This window comes from Callorhinus ursinus, unplaced genomic scaffold, assembly GCF_003265705.2.
Source record: "Callorhinus ursinus isolate GAN/ISIS: 27379988/994484 unplaced genomic scaffold, GSC_fseal_2.0 scaffold51, whole genome shotgun sequence".
NCBI classification, from domain to species: Eukaryota; Metazoa; Chordata; class Mammalia; order Carnivora; family Otariidae; genus Callorhinus; species Callorhinus ursinus.
The window spans coordinates 3,659,960-3,678,660 of record NW_027397113.1 but is presented as its reverse complement, the minus strand read 5'-3'; the positions used below and the strand labels follow the sequence as shown (position 1 = coordinate 3,678,660).

General features: G+C 47.5%; 1 protein-coding gene and 1 long non-coding RNA gene across 6 annotated transcripts in view; one reads left to right on the top strand and one right to left on the bottom strand.

Moving 5' to 3' along the window:
- On the top strand, window positions 1-1,155 carry LOC141370943 (uncharacterized). The gene is made up of 3 exons (XR_012375451.1): window positions 1-393; window positions 481-760; window positions 1,018-1,155. It is a non-coding gene; the product is annotated as an uncharacterized lncRNA (long non-coding RNA).
- A 313-nt stretch (window positions 1,156-1,468) lies between these two features.
- The window catches only part of KMT5B (lysine methyltransferase 5B), a 55,924-nt gene continuing 38,691 nt past the window's right edge, over window positions 1,469-18,701 (bottom strand). For 4 of the 5 annotated variants that reach the window (XM_025879416.2, XM_073883376.1, XM_073883377.1 and 1 more), the window contains 2 exons: window positions 12,629-12,825; window positions 1,469-5,814 (listed from right to left, as the gene is read on the bottom strand). In XM_025879416.2, the coding sequence (XP_025735201.1) occupies window positions 4,319-5,814; window positions 12,629-12,825 (1,693 nt within the window). In that variant the 3' untranslated portion in view covers window positions 1,469-4,318. Of the gene's footprint in view, window positions 5,815-11,342; window positions 12,334-12,628; window positions 12,826-18,701 lie in introns of those variants that run through there. The other variant, XM_025879418.2, reaches the window with a different exon arrangement.

The window sequence follows — 18,701 nt, the reverse complement described above, 5'->3', positions numbered from 1 at the left end:
CTTGCCCCCCCCATCCCCCCACTAATACAGAACGGGGGGGGTTCAACACGTATTAAAGAAATGCAACCTCACTCCTGTCACTCAGGATAGTGCTCTTCGGAATCTCAGACTGGCCACCCATCTGCAAATTCCCGCCAGCCTCCGCCACGGCAGAGCAGACTCAACTGGGGGGGGTACCCCCAAAAGAGGGAAGTCACAATCTACTGAACTTAGCAGAAAAACTCACGCATCTGACAAGGAGAAAATAGGATCCAGTAAGACAGACTTTAAAGACCATCACCCAAGTCGTCACAGGAGGCTGCAGGCCGTCTTCGGTCCTCCAGATTGAAAGCTTTCCGGCGGTTTCCACGAACACAGACTTAACGCCCTGGGAGGAACGAGCGAGCGGCAGAGGTGCAGTAGGAGGGGGCGGGGACAGCCCTGGCGGGAGGCCTCCTTCCCAACCCTGCCCATCCACACAACCCCCTGCCCCTTCCCCAGGAATCAAATCCCGCCTTTCCTCTGGGCCTCGTCACTAGCGAACGCAAGCAATGCCCACGCTCTCGACCTCAGGGAGGGAGAAGCTGGAGACCGCGTCACCCCCGCAGGCCCGGGCCGCGCTTGCGGGAACCCCGGGGCTGCCGGAGTGCCACTGGGCTCTGCGGCAAGCAGGATGGGCTGCACGCCAGCGACAGAGCCAGCAGTCCACTCGAGGGACAGAATCACACCAGGGCTCCGGGCAGCACGCTGCAAGCTAGCTGCCACCAGGCAGTGGATGGGAGTAAGTCATTTCGGAGAGAAAACCTGAGACCGGACGCCAGCTTTGTAGCCTTCCCACGCGCTGGGACTACAGCGCGCTCCAGTCTAGCCCGCGCCACCCCGCCGCCTGCCTCGCCGGGCGTCCACGGGGACGTCGGGGCGCCGCAGAGAGGCCATCGGGGGCCGGCAGCTCGCCCGGGGCCACTCGGATGCTGCAGGGCTGGGCAAACTCCGGCTCCCTGACTCCTCTAAGTCAGGCCTACCTCTCCCCTCAACTAGGTTTTGCTGCAGAAACTGGGAGGACAGAGGACCCACGCCAGCCCCAGACGGGCCAGTTTCGTCCCGTTCAGCGAGGGCAGAAACCCAGTGCTCGGGAGTTGCATACTGGGGGCTTGGAGGACCGTGTGGTTTGAGAGGAGCCTCTCCACGAGACAGGGACAGCTTTCCCGTTGTCTTTTTCGACAGAAGGAGCGGCCCTGGAAGCAAACGGAGGCCGGGGCGCAGGCCACGCCACTCGCAGACGCTGGAAGGCCCCTGAACCTTCGACCTTACAAATTCAACTTGACATGGAAGCCTTGTGGAGAAAGGCGCCACATTGATCTTTTCTTCTCAGATACAGCGAACACCGGCCAAATTGTTTTAATTTCCGAATTTATTAAAATGATTAACCTCAATACTGCAAGTGCATGTACAAAATATTTGTAAAAAATGTTTTTAATGAAACGTTAAAGAACTTACCTCAAATGCTGAAAAAGTCCTTTTTTTTTCATTCTTTCAGTACAAGGAATACATTGTATCTCAAAGGTATTACAACTCAGCAAAACAATTTAAGACAGTAATTTGAAAAATGATTGAAAATTGAATACTTTACATGTATTTTTATGATTTCCTAATTCTTACAATGTCAGAATCTTTACGAATCATTGCATAAGCTCAAGCTCTAAGTTGTATGGAACGCAACCTCTTCCAAGTGGTCACCCGCGTATGGCTCTCGCCATTCCACACGGTGAAGTTCTACGGCGGAGCCTGAGCAGCTCCGAGGCCCCTACCTGGAAAAACGGAAATCAGGTTCCCCTGGAAGGCGGCAGCTGTGGCTGCCCAGCGCTTGTGCACCCCGACTCCCGAGGCGGGGACGCCCCCGGGCTCCGCTGCTAGGGCCCATGGGGAAGGTCAGCCTCGAAAAGCTGAGGCCGCAATCAAGTTAACACAAACATAAATAAGTTACTAAAATTAAGCTTAAAAATGGAGAAACGTGGGAAATGTGGTATTTTGTGACTTTTGCCTTAAGATGGAGATTCCTGAAATGGCTGTTGTTGGTATCCCGGGAGACGGTTTGAGATTTAGGCTCTGAGCCTCTCCGACACACCCCACGCTAGGACGGGAGTGAAAGAGGTGGCCCACTGCTCTCTGGCACTTTCCACACACCGGGTCTATGCTCGACCTTCCTTAGTGGCACGAGTCTCACACTCCTCCCACGAGGGACAATGTGAGGACTGGACGTGGTCCGTACCGCGCTCCGAGGGCCTCGGGACAGACCCCGGGGCGCTGTCCCGCTCCGTGAAGGGGACAAGCACATGCGGAGCCGGGGGCGGGGGGTTGCGGCGCCACACCGCTACCTGAGGGGCTGACCTGCACAGGAGACGGGAATGAGGCGACGTTAGGACCACATGAGTAACTCCCTGAAGAACACGAGGAGAAACAAAAACTCTACGTTGCCAACACTTTCCTGAATATTCTTACTTTCTATGGGGAACCCCTATTGGCAATCGTTTTATGGGACTCAATTTAAAGGGTGTCCCCAGAACCTGGACACCGGCAGGAATCACCTGGGAACGACAGTAAGCATTGAGGTTCTCTCCACCGACTGGACTTTTCGTTACGGGCAGATTTCCTTTTACTATCTTAAGACATGGGCTACTTTTCTATAGACACTACACGAATCCCCTAAATCGATTTTACTCAGGAACACTGTATATCTGAAAGTACATGTACACATTTCCCAGAAAGAAAGAGACCCACTGGCGTCAAACACCTGCTACAGCTTTATATTCCCAAATTATTTGTCCACTGATTTTGTAAAATAATCCAGAGAAATGAAAGGTTGGTATTGAATATAAAGTAGTAATCAAAAATTTGCTCATTAAGTTACTTAAAATTAATTTCTCTTCTCAAAGTGCTTCAAAAAAAAAACAAATTAAATCTGACTCCTCTTTTCGCTTAACTGATAATATAGTCAAAAAATCTGATATTTTCATACATAAACTAACATAAGCCAAGAACTCCCACTGATGCAGTGCTTAAAACTATATATTTTATAATTTCCTATTTTATTGGCATGAATATTTCTAAACTTAAAAACCTTCCTGGTAAGTTCTTTTAATTTCTTATGACAAAAATTTCTCACAACACACAAATATTTACAACATATACATTGTTTTCAGTTCTTTACATTGAATTTCAAAGACAAACATTTTTTATAGGTTACCACAGAACAAAAGCTGTGACTCATGTTTTTATTTCATAAACTATTATAAGTTAAAGTGAATAGAGTTTTTAATATTCCTTGTAGCATTTTACAAGTGCAACAGAAACCTTGAAGACCCAAATTAAGACAGCTGTAGTTCATTAGATAAATGTTGCTTGTTGTCATCACATTGTTCACAGCAAAGTTTTGAAAAAATAAGCACCAATCATTCTTGCAAAGAACAATTTTATCTAAAAGGGTTGAAAAGTGTTAAATACAAGGTATTTAATTTACATGACAAGCAATAAATACGCTGAATTGGAACTCATCCTGCACACTGCTACCCTCGTACATATAATGTACTGAAAAGTTAGCGGTCACGCGTGTAATTGTAATTTTTTTTTTTTTTTTTAAGAAACCAATTCGACTCCCAACCGATGGTTTGCTCTTTTAAGCAAGGCCACACACAGTACACCTGGGCCAGCAAACAGTGTGAAACCGACAGAACTCCGAGGGGGAGACATCTAGCAAAGAAATCAAAAAGCCAAAGATCATTGCTGGTGATATTAGCATATACTAGAAAACCTTAATATGCTGCTACTATGATTTGTTTTAAATTATTTTTAGTCATATATTAAAGAGCCAGTTGATGCTCTTGGTTTAAAAAAGAAAGAAAAGAAAAGAAAAAAGAAAAGAAAAGAAAAAAGAAAAGAAAGAAAGAAAGAAAGAAAGAAAGAAAGAAAGAAAGAAAAAGAAAGAAAGAAAGAAAAGAAAGAAAAGAAAAAAAGAAAACTGTGTAGCCACATTATTGTTTTCAACGTCCCGTGTGGAAAGTTGCTATCACTGTAAATTTTGCTTGAGCCTTTATTTTACAACAGGGCTTTCCCTCTAACTCGGAATTGCACGTGAGAAGGCTATTTAAAAAGTACAATAAAAATCTGCACAGATCAGACTTGGGGAGAGTCAGTGCGCTGTACACTTTCTACAGTATGATGCTGCTAAGTGGGGAGAGGAGGGGGCGCGGCCGCTAGAACGTCTCGGGCGAGGAACAACTGACTGGAAGTCGTCTTTATTTCTGTGGAGGAGGGTTCCCCAGGCCCGGCCGCGCCCGAGCGCTCACGCGTTGAGCCTCAGAGACTGGTCTTCCCTTCTCCGGGAAGAAATGTCAATGTCTATGGAGTCCTTGCCGACTATCAGCCGCAGGCGCTTGGCTGGAGGCAGAGGGATGAAGTCGTCCTCGAAGTCCTCCTCGTAGTCCTCGTCCGCCGCGTCGGCCTCGGAGGAGGAGGGCTCCTCCGTGCTCCCCGCCTCGTACTGGCCGTAGTCGTCCACCTCCACGCGGGACTCCAGCAGCGAGAGCGGGTCGCCGCAGCACAGCCCGTTCTCGTGGAGCCCCTCCGAGCACGGCCCCCGGGCCTCCTCGTCCCGCTTCAGCTGGATCTTGAGCTTCGTGGAGCTGCTGCCCGACCCTGAGTTAAACCCATTATTGAGCTTTGCTACATACAGATTGTTATCGTTTTCGTGGTCTTTACTTAACTTGATGCTTATTTTTGAAGAATTCGTGCCGTCATTCTCTTGGTCGTTCGTCTTGCTGCTGCTGTCGTGGCGCCGACGAAGAGTCAATTTGGGAATCCCAGAGTTATTCTCCAGGATCAGCTGGGCGTCATACCTCGTGATTCGCCTCTTCTTTTTACTTTTTGCAGTTCGGAAGCCGTCTTTTGTTCGGAAGCCGTCGGACGTGACGACCGACCCGCCGCCGCCGCCGCCGCCGCCGGGCGAGGGCGCCCAGTCCGCGTAGCTGCCGGCCGCCGGCTCGGGCTCGGGGGCGCGGCGCTCGCCCGGCTCGCAGCGGGACGCCAGCACCTCGGGCGCCACGCCCGCCTGTCCGGGGCACTCCTGCCCCGCGGCGGGCTCCTCGGCTCTCGCCAACTGCCTCACGAGTTTCCCTTGCCGCGACTTCTTCTTCGACGGGCCGCTGTCGCCCCTCTGACACTTGGCTTCCCGCTTCGGTGCCGCCCCGGGAGCCAGGCCGTCCTCCGGCGCCGCGGGAGCCGGCCGCTCGCCGCCGTCCGGGCAAGGTCCCGCCGAGCTGCTCTTAGAGCCGTCCGACGCGTTCGGCTCCTGCGGGCCGTCACTAGGCTCCCTCGGAGTCACCCTCGCCCGCGCCGACCGCCTGGTGGTGTAGGTGCAGGCGGCGCCGTCCCCCGACGGCGGGCCGCGCCCGGAACCCGCTCGGTGCTCCCGCGCCGCGTGTCTCGTTAAGCACCCGCTAGCTGCTGTGGCTTGAACTGGTCCCTCGGGCTCCTTCTCTTTTTTAATGGGTAAGTTTTTATACAGAACTACTTTGGGCTCTTTGAGTACTAAGCTTCCCATCTCGAGTTTTCTTGAAGCACTCTTTTGCTCCAGCCGCTTGCAATGATTTCTTAGTTTTATCTTGGAAAGTAAAGGCTTTGCAGGCTTTTTCAGTTTCTTTGGTACCCTGGAATTATTTATATGAGTTAGCTTAGATGAGGTAGAGTTGGAAGAAGCTGGAATTCTTGACATAGACTGCCTTGTCAATGTTCTGCTCTTGCTGTTCTTTTTCACACCAACTGAAGATTTTCGGTTAGGAGCTGCAATTAAGGAGAAAAAAAAAAGGGGGGGGATGAAAACCAGCCTTGGTGACACAGGAGTGCTCAACACAACAATGCCCAAGCCTGTCAGCTATGAAGTGTTCGCATTATACCCGCACGTGCAAGATGGGCCCCCTCGGGTCTCGGCCGGCACATGGGCACCCCCACACCACCCTCCTGTAGCTTCCCAACAGCTGCCTCCCATTTGTGGAGCATCTATGCGTTTCCCACAGCAAGGACCCGGACTCCACTCTGAGCTCGTCCATAATCTATCACGATACCTGTCCACAGTATTTCTTTTCCTGAATCTCTTACCACATAGAAGATTTGAAGTAAACTTGAGGAAAAATCAGATTTTTCTTTCACAAATTCTTAACATCATCATTCAAAATAGGTTTCTAAAATCCATTACTCATTAAGTCAAAGGAAGTTTATTACTAGACCGGTAATACAGAACAGAAATATATTATTAATGAGCTCTAACAGACACTCTACCACAATGGCTTCAAACAAGCAAGAGAGACCTGAAGAACCGTATATTGTCAATATTGTCACCAAACCGCACTCCACAAAGTTCTTGCTCCAACTCCGTGAGGACCAGCAGACTTCCAAGGGCGGCGGAACTTACTTGGCCCCGTCCCTCCAGGGACCACCTGCTGCCAACAATCAAACTAAGGCGGGAAGAAGCATGCTGCTGCAGTTACACTCTTGGGACAAAGGGGGACCCAACTTCCTCCGGACAAGCATACAGAGAGGCTACGATGACCCTACGGGGAACGGCCAACCTGAGGACCAACAGGACTGTTGACCAGAGTCTCAAAAGGCTTACAGGTGACTCAACTTTAAGCTGCTTCCACAGTGAGCTTGACCTTACCAGGGGCCTTCTGTTGTCTTTATGTTTTTTTCTCTCCATTTACATTTTGGACCTGTATGTAGAGTGTTTTACAGGAATCCATTTCTCAATTACTTAGTCTTCCCGGCTCCCACCTGAAAACCTCTTCCCCATCAAACTACCCCTTTCAGTCATTCACTAGGAAAGCTGAGATGACCCAACTAATACTCCCCACTTCGCTCAGAAAACAGGGAGAGGAAAAAGCGACTATGGGTAAACCGAGCACACTGCCTGACAAAGACTGTTGCCACCGACATGCCCAAGGGTTGCCAGGGCGACTGCTGTTCCTTCTGCATGGCTAAGCAAGTAAGTTACCATTAGTTAGTTTTTACTGAGAGAGAAGAGCAAGAATGCATTACAAGCATTCCAAAAATATCAAACCACCAAGAATAGAAGGCTCTATACTCAAGAAGGGTGTCTCATAAATGGCTTTGGGGAACCCAAACCAACACAGTTCCCAGGAGTGAGATCTCCTGATCGGACCAAGAATGTGCTTATCCATGTGGGCTACCACCCCAAGGCAGCCACTTATTTTTAGAATAGTAGGAGTCGTGGTTTGGATACCATTCAATTGGTGAACAACTGATGTAGCATGAATTGGAATTATACAGAACTAGCTGGAAATTATTTTTTTAAATAGAAGGCTGCACAGGGCATTCTTTTGTTAAAGGATTTCTTTATGCTCACAAGGCTTCCTACAAGGTAGAGTGAATAGATGTGCTTGTTGATGTAAATGCACTTGGCTTTCTCAAATGTGGCTGTGAAGTCCTTTGGCTCAGACCAGGCTCCTGGAGGACCATTCTATGACCAAAATCAGTGGTTCTCAGCCTTACTTTGCCTTTTGCCATCCTGTTCTCATTCTGTACCTCCAACTGCCCCTTCACAACGAAAACATACACACCACATGCTGGACAGCAATCCCGCTGCAATTTGGATCCAGCTCGTCCCTCTAATGAGACAGCCTTTGCCAATCTTGGAAGACCTTGTCATGAAATCCAGAGGGCACTCTCTAGCCCTTCTCCCTCCTCCTTTCTCTGCACGATGTGACACTGCTAACCATTTTTCTCCCTGAAAACTCCTGTCCCATTGGCTGCCCACGGGGCACTCACTCCTGCCCTCTCGACTGCGCTCCTCAGGCCTCTGCTGTCCTAGACCCTTTGGAAACTACACATTCTATGGGTGACAGGCACCCCCCCCCCCCCCCGCATGGCTCTTACCACTGATGCACTGGCAGCTCCCGAGCCACTTTATCTAGCCTCCCTCCTAGATTACAGAACCGAATCACCAAATGCCCGCTGGCATCTAGATCTTCCCCTGAGGATGGACTCCTCCTCACAGTCAACGAGCCCAAACTGAACTCACCATCAAGCTTCACGGCTGTTCTCCTTCTAAATTCTCCATCCTGCTCAGTACCACCACCATCCACCCAGCTAGCTGCCCAAGCAGACAGCGGGAGGTCATCCTGGCCTTTCCCCAACCGCCTCACCCAGTCGGCCACATGTCCCCTGGAGCCCACTCCTGCGGGGCCCCTGCGGCCATCTACTTCTCTCGCTTCACAGTCCCCTGCCTGGGTCGTGGCAACAACTCGACTCCCTCCCTTCCTTTTCTCATCCCTCCCATTGCTTCCCCAACATCCCGTTCTCTACCCTGTGGCTGGAGTGAATTTCCTAGTACAACATGTCACTGCCAGGCTTCAAAACTTTCAATAACCTAATGCCCTAAGAATAAATCCAAAATTTTAAAACAATGGTCATATCCCTCCTTCCCACCCCCTACTCCAGCCATGACACACTTTCCTTATTCGAGTCCTACGCTCGGCCCCGTTTCTCCATTCATGAATTCCCTCTGCTCTGAACATGCTTCACTTGCCCAACCTCCTACCCCCTTTAAGACTCCGCTTAGGAAATGCTTCGCTCAGGGAGCCTTTCGTGACTTTCTACAAATGACAGGTCTCCCTTCCTCTGTATTTTCAGAGCACCTGAGATTATCCTTACTCCGGCTCATATTTTAAATCCATTAGGTTGAGTCTCACTTTATGGTGATTCTGAATCCACCCCCGCTTCCAATGGATTCCTTGCTAGCCGACTGCAGTGAACCACTGACAAAGTACTTTGTGTTTGTGTTCTAAACCGCACAAAATAGACTGTATCCGATGCTATGTATTTTTTTGACACAGATATCTCACTTACATATGTTCATGTATTGGTCAGTCTAGTCTTTTGTTTTAAAAACACTATCTCAAAAAAAGCCCAGCGAAGAGGTATGCTCAAGTCAAAGGTCAGAAAAGACCGAGACAAGCTGGGCAAGAGAAATGTGAGCAATGTGACTAAGATGGGAGCCAGCCCCATGGGCGCCAAGGGCTCTGCTCTCCCAGACGGGTCTACACTGTCCTCCGGGGTTCAGGAGGATAGTGACGGTAGGCTTAAGGAGGAAGACAGGAGCCACGCTGCAAACTAATGGACGTCTGTCAAGAGACTGAGGACTCTGACTCAGTGGAGACCAGGACACCTGTGGCCACTGTGGCCTCCGCGCCGCTACACCACGGGCAACTCTCTTGCCTGGCGGCGGGGACAAATCCCCAGTGCGTAAACCTAAGATAGTAATTTTAGGTGGAGATACACATTCTTAGCAATTACTATATACTGGTGCTGTGCAAAATGGCCCAATCAGTATGATCTCAATCCTAACAAGCATTCTTTGTAGTGCTACTAAATCCATGTGACAACCAAGCGCGCATGGATGAGCGTGCCTAAGATCGTCCACCGGTAAGGGGAAGAGATGGGGGATTTGGACTGAGTGAGATCCGTGGCTCGAGATCCACTGTACGAAGTATGCCACAGAGTCACAGTGTGGGTCTCCGCCCCCGGGGTACAGGACCCACACGGCACGGACCTCACTGCCATCTCATGGTGTCCTCCAAATCGCAAGGCAGCCCTGCGGGGGCCTCGAGAATTACAGCAGGTACAAGAACAGCAGAACGACAGCAAAGCTCCCCGTGCACTCAGGCTGGGTTCTGTCCTGGAAGAGCCCCAGGAATGCACACTGTCAACGTGAACCAAGGGAATATGAGGGCCATCCACAGCCTGGCACCTTCAGAACGTGAAGATCCAGAAAACCCTGAGTAGGACTTTAGAGTTCAGTTCAAGTTTGGCAGGCACAACAAGCATCTTCCATCTGACTTGATCAGCACAGACTGGCAGTGGCTGCCTGCAACAGGGTGTTGGAAAGGACTCTGGAGTAGCCTACAGGCCCAGCAGCAAGGAGCGTTCAGATCAACAGTGAGGTCTGACACAGCTGACAGGGACAAGTGTGTGATCCAGGCCACTATCTCTAGGACAGGCGCTCCGGAGTTAAGATAAACTTATTCCACCGGCCTTGTCTTCTGGGTCTCACGCCAACCTGTGGCGCTGGCATGACTCACACCCCGTATCACAGCACCGACTATGGGGGGGGGTGGCCTAGCCACTGAGGCACAAGAGGCCTAAAACACCACAATCTTCTAATAACGGCATTATAATTCAGGCTTGTGGACTGAATTTGTGAAAATGGATCTCTTGTCTCCTCTTTCCAGATGCTAAAGCCAACAGTCAACTTGGGGCTCTTGAGACACCTTTCAGAAAAGAAATCTGTGCAGAAGAAATAATTTTTCTCCCAACCAGGCAGAAATGTTTCTTTAAAAAAAGAGAACATACAAACTGTGCAAAGAAAGCAGTCTCTGCCCCCTGAATTCTAAACGCACCGCAGGGTGAGGGTGGCAGCTATGCACGGAGAAGGCACCCCGGATCCGTACGCCACCAGTACGCCGCCCCCTCTGGGAGACGCTCGGGCAGCCCTGGCTTTGCTACCGGCTGCAATCTCAAAAAGTCTTTCTTTCAAACAGGTAGGTTATGGTCCAAACACAGACACCAAAAGAAATCCCATCTGAAAGAACACCTGTGGGGGCCTGCAAGGGCAGTGCTATGAAGGGGACCTAGTCTAGGGCGGTCTCAGAGAGGACGGATGAGAAGCCTCTCGCTCCTCCAGAGCACAGAGCCGCATCTGTCAGCTCTACACACGGCCCTCACAGTTAGCTCCATGGACCCTCCAAGTCCTTAAAACCATAATCCTGCAGAAAGGTAATTTGAACAAAGTCAGCCCCCTCCCATCAGCAATCACCGGGAAGTGCTGCATGTCTGCTCAGTAATGCTGAGACCACAGCTCAGAGGGATTACTGGTTCGCTCTGAACCCGAGCAATGGCATTTATAGGCTGCTCTGCAGAACTGTGTACTTGTCAGATCCTGGCACTGAGGCGTAAGCTCCCTGAGGGACGGGCCTGAGTCTCATACATCTTGTATCTCTTCAACAACTAGTAGGCTCTAAGTATTTGGCTTACTAAGAAATATTCCCTAGATGGTCACACAGTAGTCAGTACACTTTCAGAAACTACCTACATTATGCTCTTTTAGCCTCCATGGTGTACTGAACTCGGTATGTATACAGTAGGAATAGAGTTAATGCCCCCCGTGTCACAGAGCCGTCCGGCGTGGGCAGCGTGGTGGCCGTGGCTGTGCCCTGTAGTGTTTCATGCACATATTTCTAAACCGGGCTTCACAAGTCTCCAGTTTCACCAAGGAACCAGACTCCGAAAACAAAACGTTGATTATGTTCCATTTATTATTAGAACCAACAGTCAACAGTGAATGACGGGCTAACTGCGCTCTTTCTGCTCATTCGGGACATGAGACTGGACAAGGAACACAGCACTGCTCTTCTACTACAGGGTTGCACCTGGCCTCTGACCGTCCAGCAGCAGGTGGATGCAGGAATTCACGGCAGTGACAGTCACCATCATGGGAGAGGCCTTCCCTTCTCTCCAGGGTTTTCTGCAGGGGAGGGGTGCACCATGCTGGGCTGCAAACGTCTGAAGGTAGGGAGAGGAGCCTCAAACAACCCGACTTCAGAAGGCTCAGCCAAGCACCTATGGCCACCTGGCGTGCCGAAATGGGCGTCCCTAGGGATCACCGAGTCAAAACTTTGAAACTTTATTCCTGTCAGAAACAAGTCAGACTAAAGAGCCTATAGCTTTAGTGGCAATGAGAGGAAACTGGTGTTACCCAGAAGAAACCGGCAGCCATGAGCATGGTCCCAGGACTTCAAAGCTCCACAAACATGACGTGTTTCCTTTTGCCCGGCTAGGCTTGCTTCACTTTCTTTCCTCTTTATGCTCCATTCTCTCTGTTTCCAGTTTCCATACGGTCTTGCCCCCACGCACAACTGGTATCTTAATGCTGGCTTCTTCTTTTCACCTCTCTTGCTGCTTTCAGTGGTGGCTAATGCACCACGTCACAGTATAAGCGACCTTCGAAATGCTCCTCTATCACAACTCTGAGTCTGGTAACTGGTGGTTTGGTGAACGGGCTCAGTTCAGTTTGAAAAGGGCAAGCAAGCGGTAAAAAGGTGGAAGCCTTGAGGCCAGAGCTACGAACTGCCCAGGTTGGCATCACGCGTGCTAACGGACTGGCTCGGCGCAGGCACACGTACGTGCCTCTACGCCTCTACCCAGTCCTTCGTCTTCCTGTAGGACCTACCGCCATCACGAGAGTCAAACTAATACCTTGAAAATGTTTCTCTCAAACACAGGACGACCCTGGAACACATGATGAAGAATGTAATATCCAGTTACCAGGAATTCAAGAAAAGCAGACAGTTCAGTCTAGAGGACAGGACCGAATCTGGAGGCGGGATACAGACTGCTTTTGTGCTCAGATCGTTTCTAGAACCTTGCAGTGCTGCTGAAGCACGTGAGTCCCAGAGCTTCTCTCAATATTTAAAAGATCAAAACTACTGAAGTGAAGCATACTTTAGAAAGATAATTGTGTGAAAATACTTAAAAATAATAACAAAAAAAAGAAGATAGATGCTTATCAATCTCCCTTACTTACTTGCATTGTTTTTTTCCTGAGTGGTATCTGCATCAGTGTTAGAGCTGACAGATTGACTGTCTGAGTTTTTGCTGCTGTCACCTAACTTTTTAAGCCTATTTAAGCGTTTATCTGTCTCTCTGAGTCCGTATTTGCTATTGATAACAGGAGCAGGTGCAGGCAGTCCCACTCTGGATTTAAAAGCACCGGTTCCCCGTCTGAAAGAGAAAACACACAGGTTAAACAGACAGTGTACTCGCTGTAAGGTCAGTGGCTGTGGGCTCACGGCCACAACAAGTGAACAGATGTGGTGCACTGACGAGGCCTCAAGCATCACTGGCAATCTGCCAAGGCTAGGACTCGCAAAAGAATTAAAAATGTATATAAAATTAACGCAAAAAACCCTCTAGATTTTAAATAACAAATTATTGTGACTATTATCAATTGATTATTAACTGCCCATGAGAAACGCCTAGACCCTGAAGAAGTCCACATGTAGGTGGAAATAACTAATTCTTAAATTTCAAAGCTGGTTAGTCAATAGTTAGGTCTACATTACAGCTTAAATAACCCACCTGTTAGTTATATTTCAGCTCTGTTCTATGCAAGTTACCTCTACAATGCTGAATATTAAGAACTAAGGAATTAAAAAAAGAAACCAGAGAATTTCCATAAATTAATTCATTACTTAGAACTCGATGTTAGATACAAAACAAATCTTAACTAAAATTCTGTGTAAGGTGGCTACACTACATCAGTGAAAATCTGACTTCTAGAACGATAAAAACTATTTCTTTCAAGTTATTAACATAAACATGAATGACCATAACTAACACAATGTTACTTAATAAAAGGCACTAAAAGACTTGCTTTTATCACGGGACAAGAATGATTTGTAGCCTACTCTAATAATTTACATTCTTATAGACGTTCTTCTGAAGTGAAGGTGCTCCTGAAGAGGCTCTCATCGACCTTACTGAATCTCACTTTGCAGACATTAACTTTATTCAGTGAGTACTGGTGAGTTTCTACTCAGCTCAATTCGAGAGTAAGTTACTGAGGGTTAAAGAAAAAAAAAAAAACAGCGCTACATACTACAATTAAAAAATGAGAAATCTCGGGGCGCCTGGGTGCCTCAGTCGTTAAGCGTCTGCCTTCAGCTCAGGTCAACGGTCCTGGGATCAAGCCCCACATCGGGCTCTCTGCTCAGCGGGAAGCCTGCTTCTCCCTCTCCCACTCCCCCTGCTTGTGTTCCCTCTCTTGCTGTGTCTCTGTCAAGTAAATAAATAAAATCTTTAACAAAACAAAACAAAACAGAGAAATCTCTTTGCCCAAAATTGCCTTCACTGACTTGCCTTTTTGTCCTCAGGTTGTTAAGGAAAAGCCGTATAACAGCAGCTTTTGAACACACAGCAAAACTGTAGGCGCCCTCCAGCCTGGGAGCAGTACTGGCCTCCATAAGAGCCCGTGTGATGCCGTCCTTTCAGGATGTGGATGAAGACAAAATAACTACTCCCCACCCCCCAGCCCCACCGGTAATCTGAGTGCTCCATCCACTTTTAGCTAGGGGACACCAAAACTTTCAATCTCCCTTCCTACCATCTTACCTCTTAAAGCGAGGGGCACACACCTAAACCGATGGCCAAACCTATCTCTGGTAAAGCAGGGTGAGCATTCTTGCTTTTTTCACCTTTTCAGAACAGATCTGGAATTCCATTTTTATGAACGTTTCTGCAAAAATCACAACAAACTGGGTGCCTGGGTGGCTCAGTCGGTTAAGTGTCTGCCTTTAGCTCAGGTCATGATCCCAGGTCCTGGGATTGAGCCCCGCATCGGGCTCCCTGCTCAGTGGGGAGTCTGCTTCTCCTTCACCCTCTGCTTGTGCTCTCTCTCAAATAAATAAAATCTTAAAAAAAAAAAAATCACAACAAACTTATTGTGTGGCTGCCTCAGTTCTGGTCTTGCAAAGTGTGTCAGAAATCATGGTAAAACGTCCAGGTAATTGCTACCCAGACAGGCAAGCAGTTCCACTCCAGTCCACATTGACACATGTGCAGAAAGAGAATGCAGAGATGTCAAAGGTGATTTTTTTTTCTCATAGGAATTAAGAGAAATACGGTGTTTTCAGATATTCCATGCCTTTCCCCCATAACCTATAACCTTTCTGGTTCACTTCCAGAAAAATGGGCCATATTTAAATTATGCTTAAATACAGGGGCGCCTGGGTAGCTCAGATGGTTAAGTGTCTGCCTTTGGCTCAGGTCATGATCCCAGGGTCCTGGGATCGAGCCCCGTATTGGGCTCCTGGCTCAGTGGGGAGCCTGCTTCTGCCTCTCTCCCTGCCCATGCTCTGTGTCTCAAGTGAATAAATAAAATCTTTCAAAAAAAATTATGCTTAAATACAAATGATCATGGTGGAATTATTTTTCTCTGGAATTAGAGGTTTTTGGTTTTTTTGCTTTTGAAGTAAAACTCTACCATTCAACTGCTTCTCTACTTCCCTGATTTCTTCTTTCTATCTTATGCAAGTAAGACGTGCTCCAGCTTTGCTGCAACAAGCAAAACAATCCTAGGATCTAAATCCATAAAGCAAAAGTTGCCGGTGAGGCACCCTGCACCCCCAAAACCCCGAGGTGCCTGCCAGTGTGTCATCCTCCGCCTCTCTGCCACAGTCTGCACAATGGTCTACGCAGTTGGTTATTTTTAAAAAAACAAAACCAAAATGTATGGTAATACTCAGCAATCAGCTTTATCATTATGCAATAGACAAATAAATCTAAACTGAACATATGTTTTGAAAACTGTACATTTTACACTGAATAAACATTCCCTGATGCATTCAATCATTCCTCACTGGTGGTTAGTGAAACTTGCAGGGATTTTTATTTTTGTTTTTGTTTGCCACCAGGAACATTGCTGTAATACTGCTCTTGAAACCAAATCCTTACTACCGATTGTTCGTATTTCCACAGGAGAGATTCTTCCATATGGGACTGATTGCCGGGTAACAGGGTGCACTTATCTTGAATGATTGCCAGACAATTCATGGCCCGACAAACAACGTATGAGTGCCCATTTCTCCACATCCTCACCAGCACTATAGAGTACAACTCTTGTATTTTGCCAATTTGATAGTGACAACAAATACCTGCTTACTGTTTTAACTGCCTTGTTTATGGCCATGATTTTCTGTGAGGCATCCTCCTTTCTCTTCTGGAGTCTGTCTTTTCCTTATGAGCTTCTAGGAGCTTTTTGTTATTTGGATTATTAACTCTGCCACATGCGTACCGTTTTCCCTTTGGTTCATCAGTTGTCTTTGATTTTACTTTTGACCTTTCAAACATTCTCGTATTCACGGTTTTTTACTTCTTTCAAAACCTCTCTACCACTCCAAGGATAGACAGATATTCTACTAATTTTTTCGAATAATTTTGCATTGTATTTTAAAATTTTAATCTTTAATCCTTCTTGAACTTAGCTTGGTTTTCTTCCAGATGCACAACGAATGATACTAACATCATTCGTTACACAAATCATTTCCCTGTACGTGATGTCAGATCTCACACACACTCGCCGCTGTTTCAGGCCTCTGTTGTGTGTTCTTTTTTCTGTTTGTCCATTTCTGGGCTAAGAGCATCAAATGCTGATCGCAACTGCTTCCTAGTTACTTTCAATATCTGTTAATGCAAATCTCCTCTAACTAGACTTTAGAAATTTTTTCTTGGCTATCATCAGACATATTTCCATATAAACTTAAAAATAATCTAATCCTTCATATTTTTTGGTCCTTCATTAGACTTTATTCCTCACATTTTCTAAAGTAAAGTCCGCAGCACTTACTTCGAACATATTACATTCACAGTAGTGACTGTCAGGACGGTTATTGTCAGAAACGTGCATCAAATGCATCCTGGATGCTTCACCCATGATCTCAGTGCCTTTGGAAACCTTCTGCTCACCCGTTTCTTCATGGGGCCAGCTCTTCTCATCCTGCAGCCCTGGCAGAGCACCTGTGTGCATGTCCCTGCCCTGCTCTCACATCTGGCATTGTGCGAGTCTTGTTTACTCGGCATGTACTAGACCTAACATAAGTCAGCTATTAATAACAGCTGATGAATAACTGAATGAGTCGCTCTGACCAGTCTTACCCTCTTAGGTGTTCCTAAGAATTTCACGAATATTTGCAATCAATCTTTAAATCAAAGTGCTCAAATAGTCTGAAAAGAGCCGTGGCTACTGTTTGGAGAAAGCCTTTCCATTACAAATGGATCTGCTTGTGTATCTATTCCTCACACTAACCCTGTGGAGGAGACAGGATCACCCCCATCTGACCAGTGAGAAACTGAGGCTCACAGAGAATAATGTGTCTGAGAAACAGGATGATATATGCAATTCCAGGCTGGTAAAAGAGCTATTTCAGGCTTGGCTCAGAATCCTGAATATGTGGTTGCATTTCTCAGGACAGCCTCTGAAAGCTTATTTAGCATCCTGTCTGCCCTGTTCGTTTGTTCATGCATTCATTCAGTGACCAAATACTTATCAAGAACCTACTAGTGCCAGGCACTGTTCTGGATGCTGGGGATATAGTAGTAATAAGTGAAAGGATAAAAAACAATCTCTGCCTTCATGGAGCTTACACTCTAATGGGCAAATAACCAGAAACCACAAAATAACCTGATAGCTAACTTCTGAGGATTAACTGTGCACTGTTCTATGTGCTTCACAGGAAATAATAAATTTAATCCTCATAGTGACCCTGTGAGACTTCTAGTGTTATCTCCACTTTACAGATGGGGTAATTAAGGCACAAAAAGCAGCTAAGTCGCCCAAGATCACATAGGTAATAATGAAGTGCAGTCACAGGATTTCAACTCAGTCAAGTTCCAGATCTTAGGCACTTAAGTTCTACACTATATGCTTTCCCTAAAAAATTATTTTTGAAGCATTATTCAAGTATAATTAAACTACTTCATGGATTAAAGGTCTTTTTGTGGGCTGTTCTAAGATTTAACCAACATTAAAGCCATTTTTTATGTAGAAAATGGTAAGTTTTTTACACCACCCCCCAAAAAGGGAGGGGGACAAAAATTCAGCAGGACCAGAAACAGGTTTTCTGCCATTCCCTATGGCAAGGACCCCGATGATGGGAGAGAAGTGGCTGGGGTGGTACCATGACTCCATGCTTCTGCTCTCTCGTGACACGGGACAATACTGCCAGCTACCTGGAAGGAAGGGGAGTGGGGCCGCTGGGGCATTCGCTCTCTCCCCCGAGGCTGGCTGGCTGCAGGTTGGGTGTTTTCAGAGGGAGAAGGAGCACTACCAGACAGCCCTGCTCATATTTGCAAAAGTAGTATGAAGTGGGCAGAATGAGGGCTCTGGACTTCAGCTGCCCCGGGTTCAGATACTTCCGTTTCTGTCCTTGCAATGTGGACTTATCACTGGTACTCTCTCTCACAGGATGGCCGTGGAGACTGAATGAGTCAGAGTTAGTAAAGCGCCCAGCACAGTACAAGGTAAGGAAAACAGACTCAACAAATCCAGGTTTGCTCTGCTGTGTGGCCTATGCCAATGTGCACTGCCTTGTGACAGAAGCCTTCCCACAGCACTAGCAAGACAACCTCGTGAGACCGCCTCTGGGAGCTCTTCTATGCAGAAACCAGTGCAGTGAGTGAGTGGAAACCAGGAGTCCTGCTAAGTCCGATCTGGGGGATTTCTACAAGGACTCCAGAATCTTGACAGGACACAAGAGGTACCTTATTAAGGAAGAGACAGAACTTAGGAATTACGAAAAGTATGGACATTGAAACAGAAAAATTCCTGTGGTGAGCACAGCATAACAATACAGAGAGGCCGGATCACTATGTTGTACACCTGAAACTAGTGTATTGTGGTGTGTCCACTACACTCGAATAAAAAAATTAAAACCAACAAAAAACCCATAAAAATTCCAGAAGCCACAGCTTGGTAATACCCAAGACAACTTCAGGGTTTTTACATGATTATCCGTGGTGAATGTCACTTGTGTTTGGGCAACCCCACTCTGGCACTGTGTGTGTGTGTGTGTGTGTGTGTGTGTGTGTGTGTGTGTGTGTGT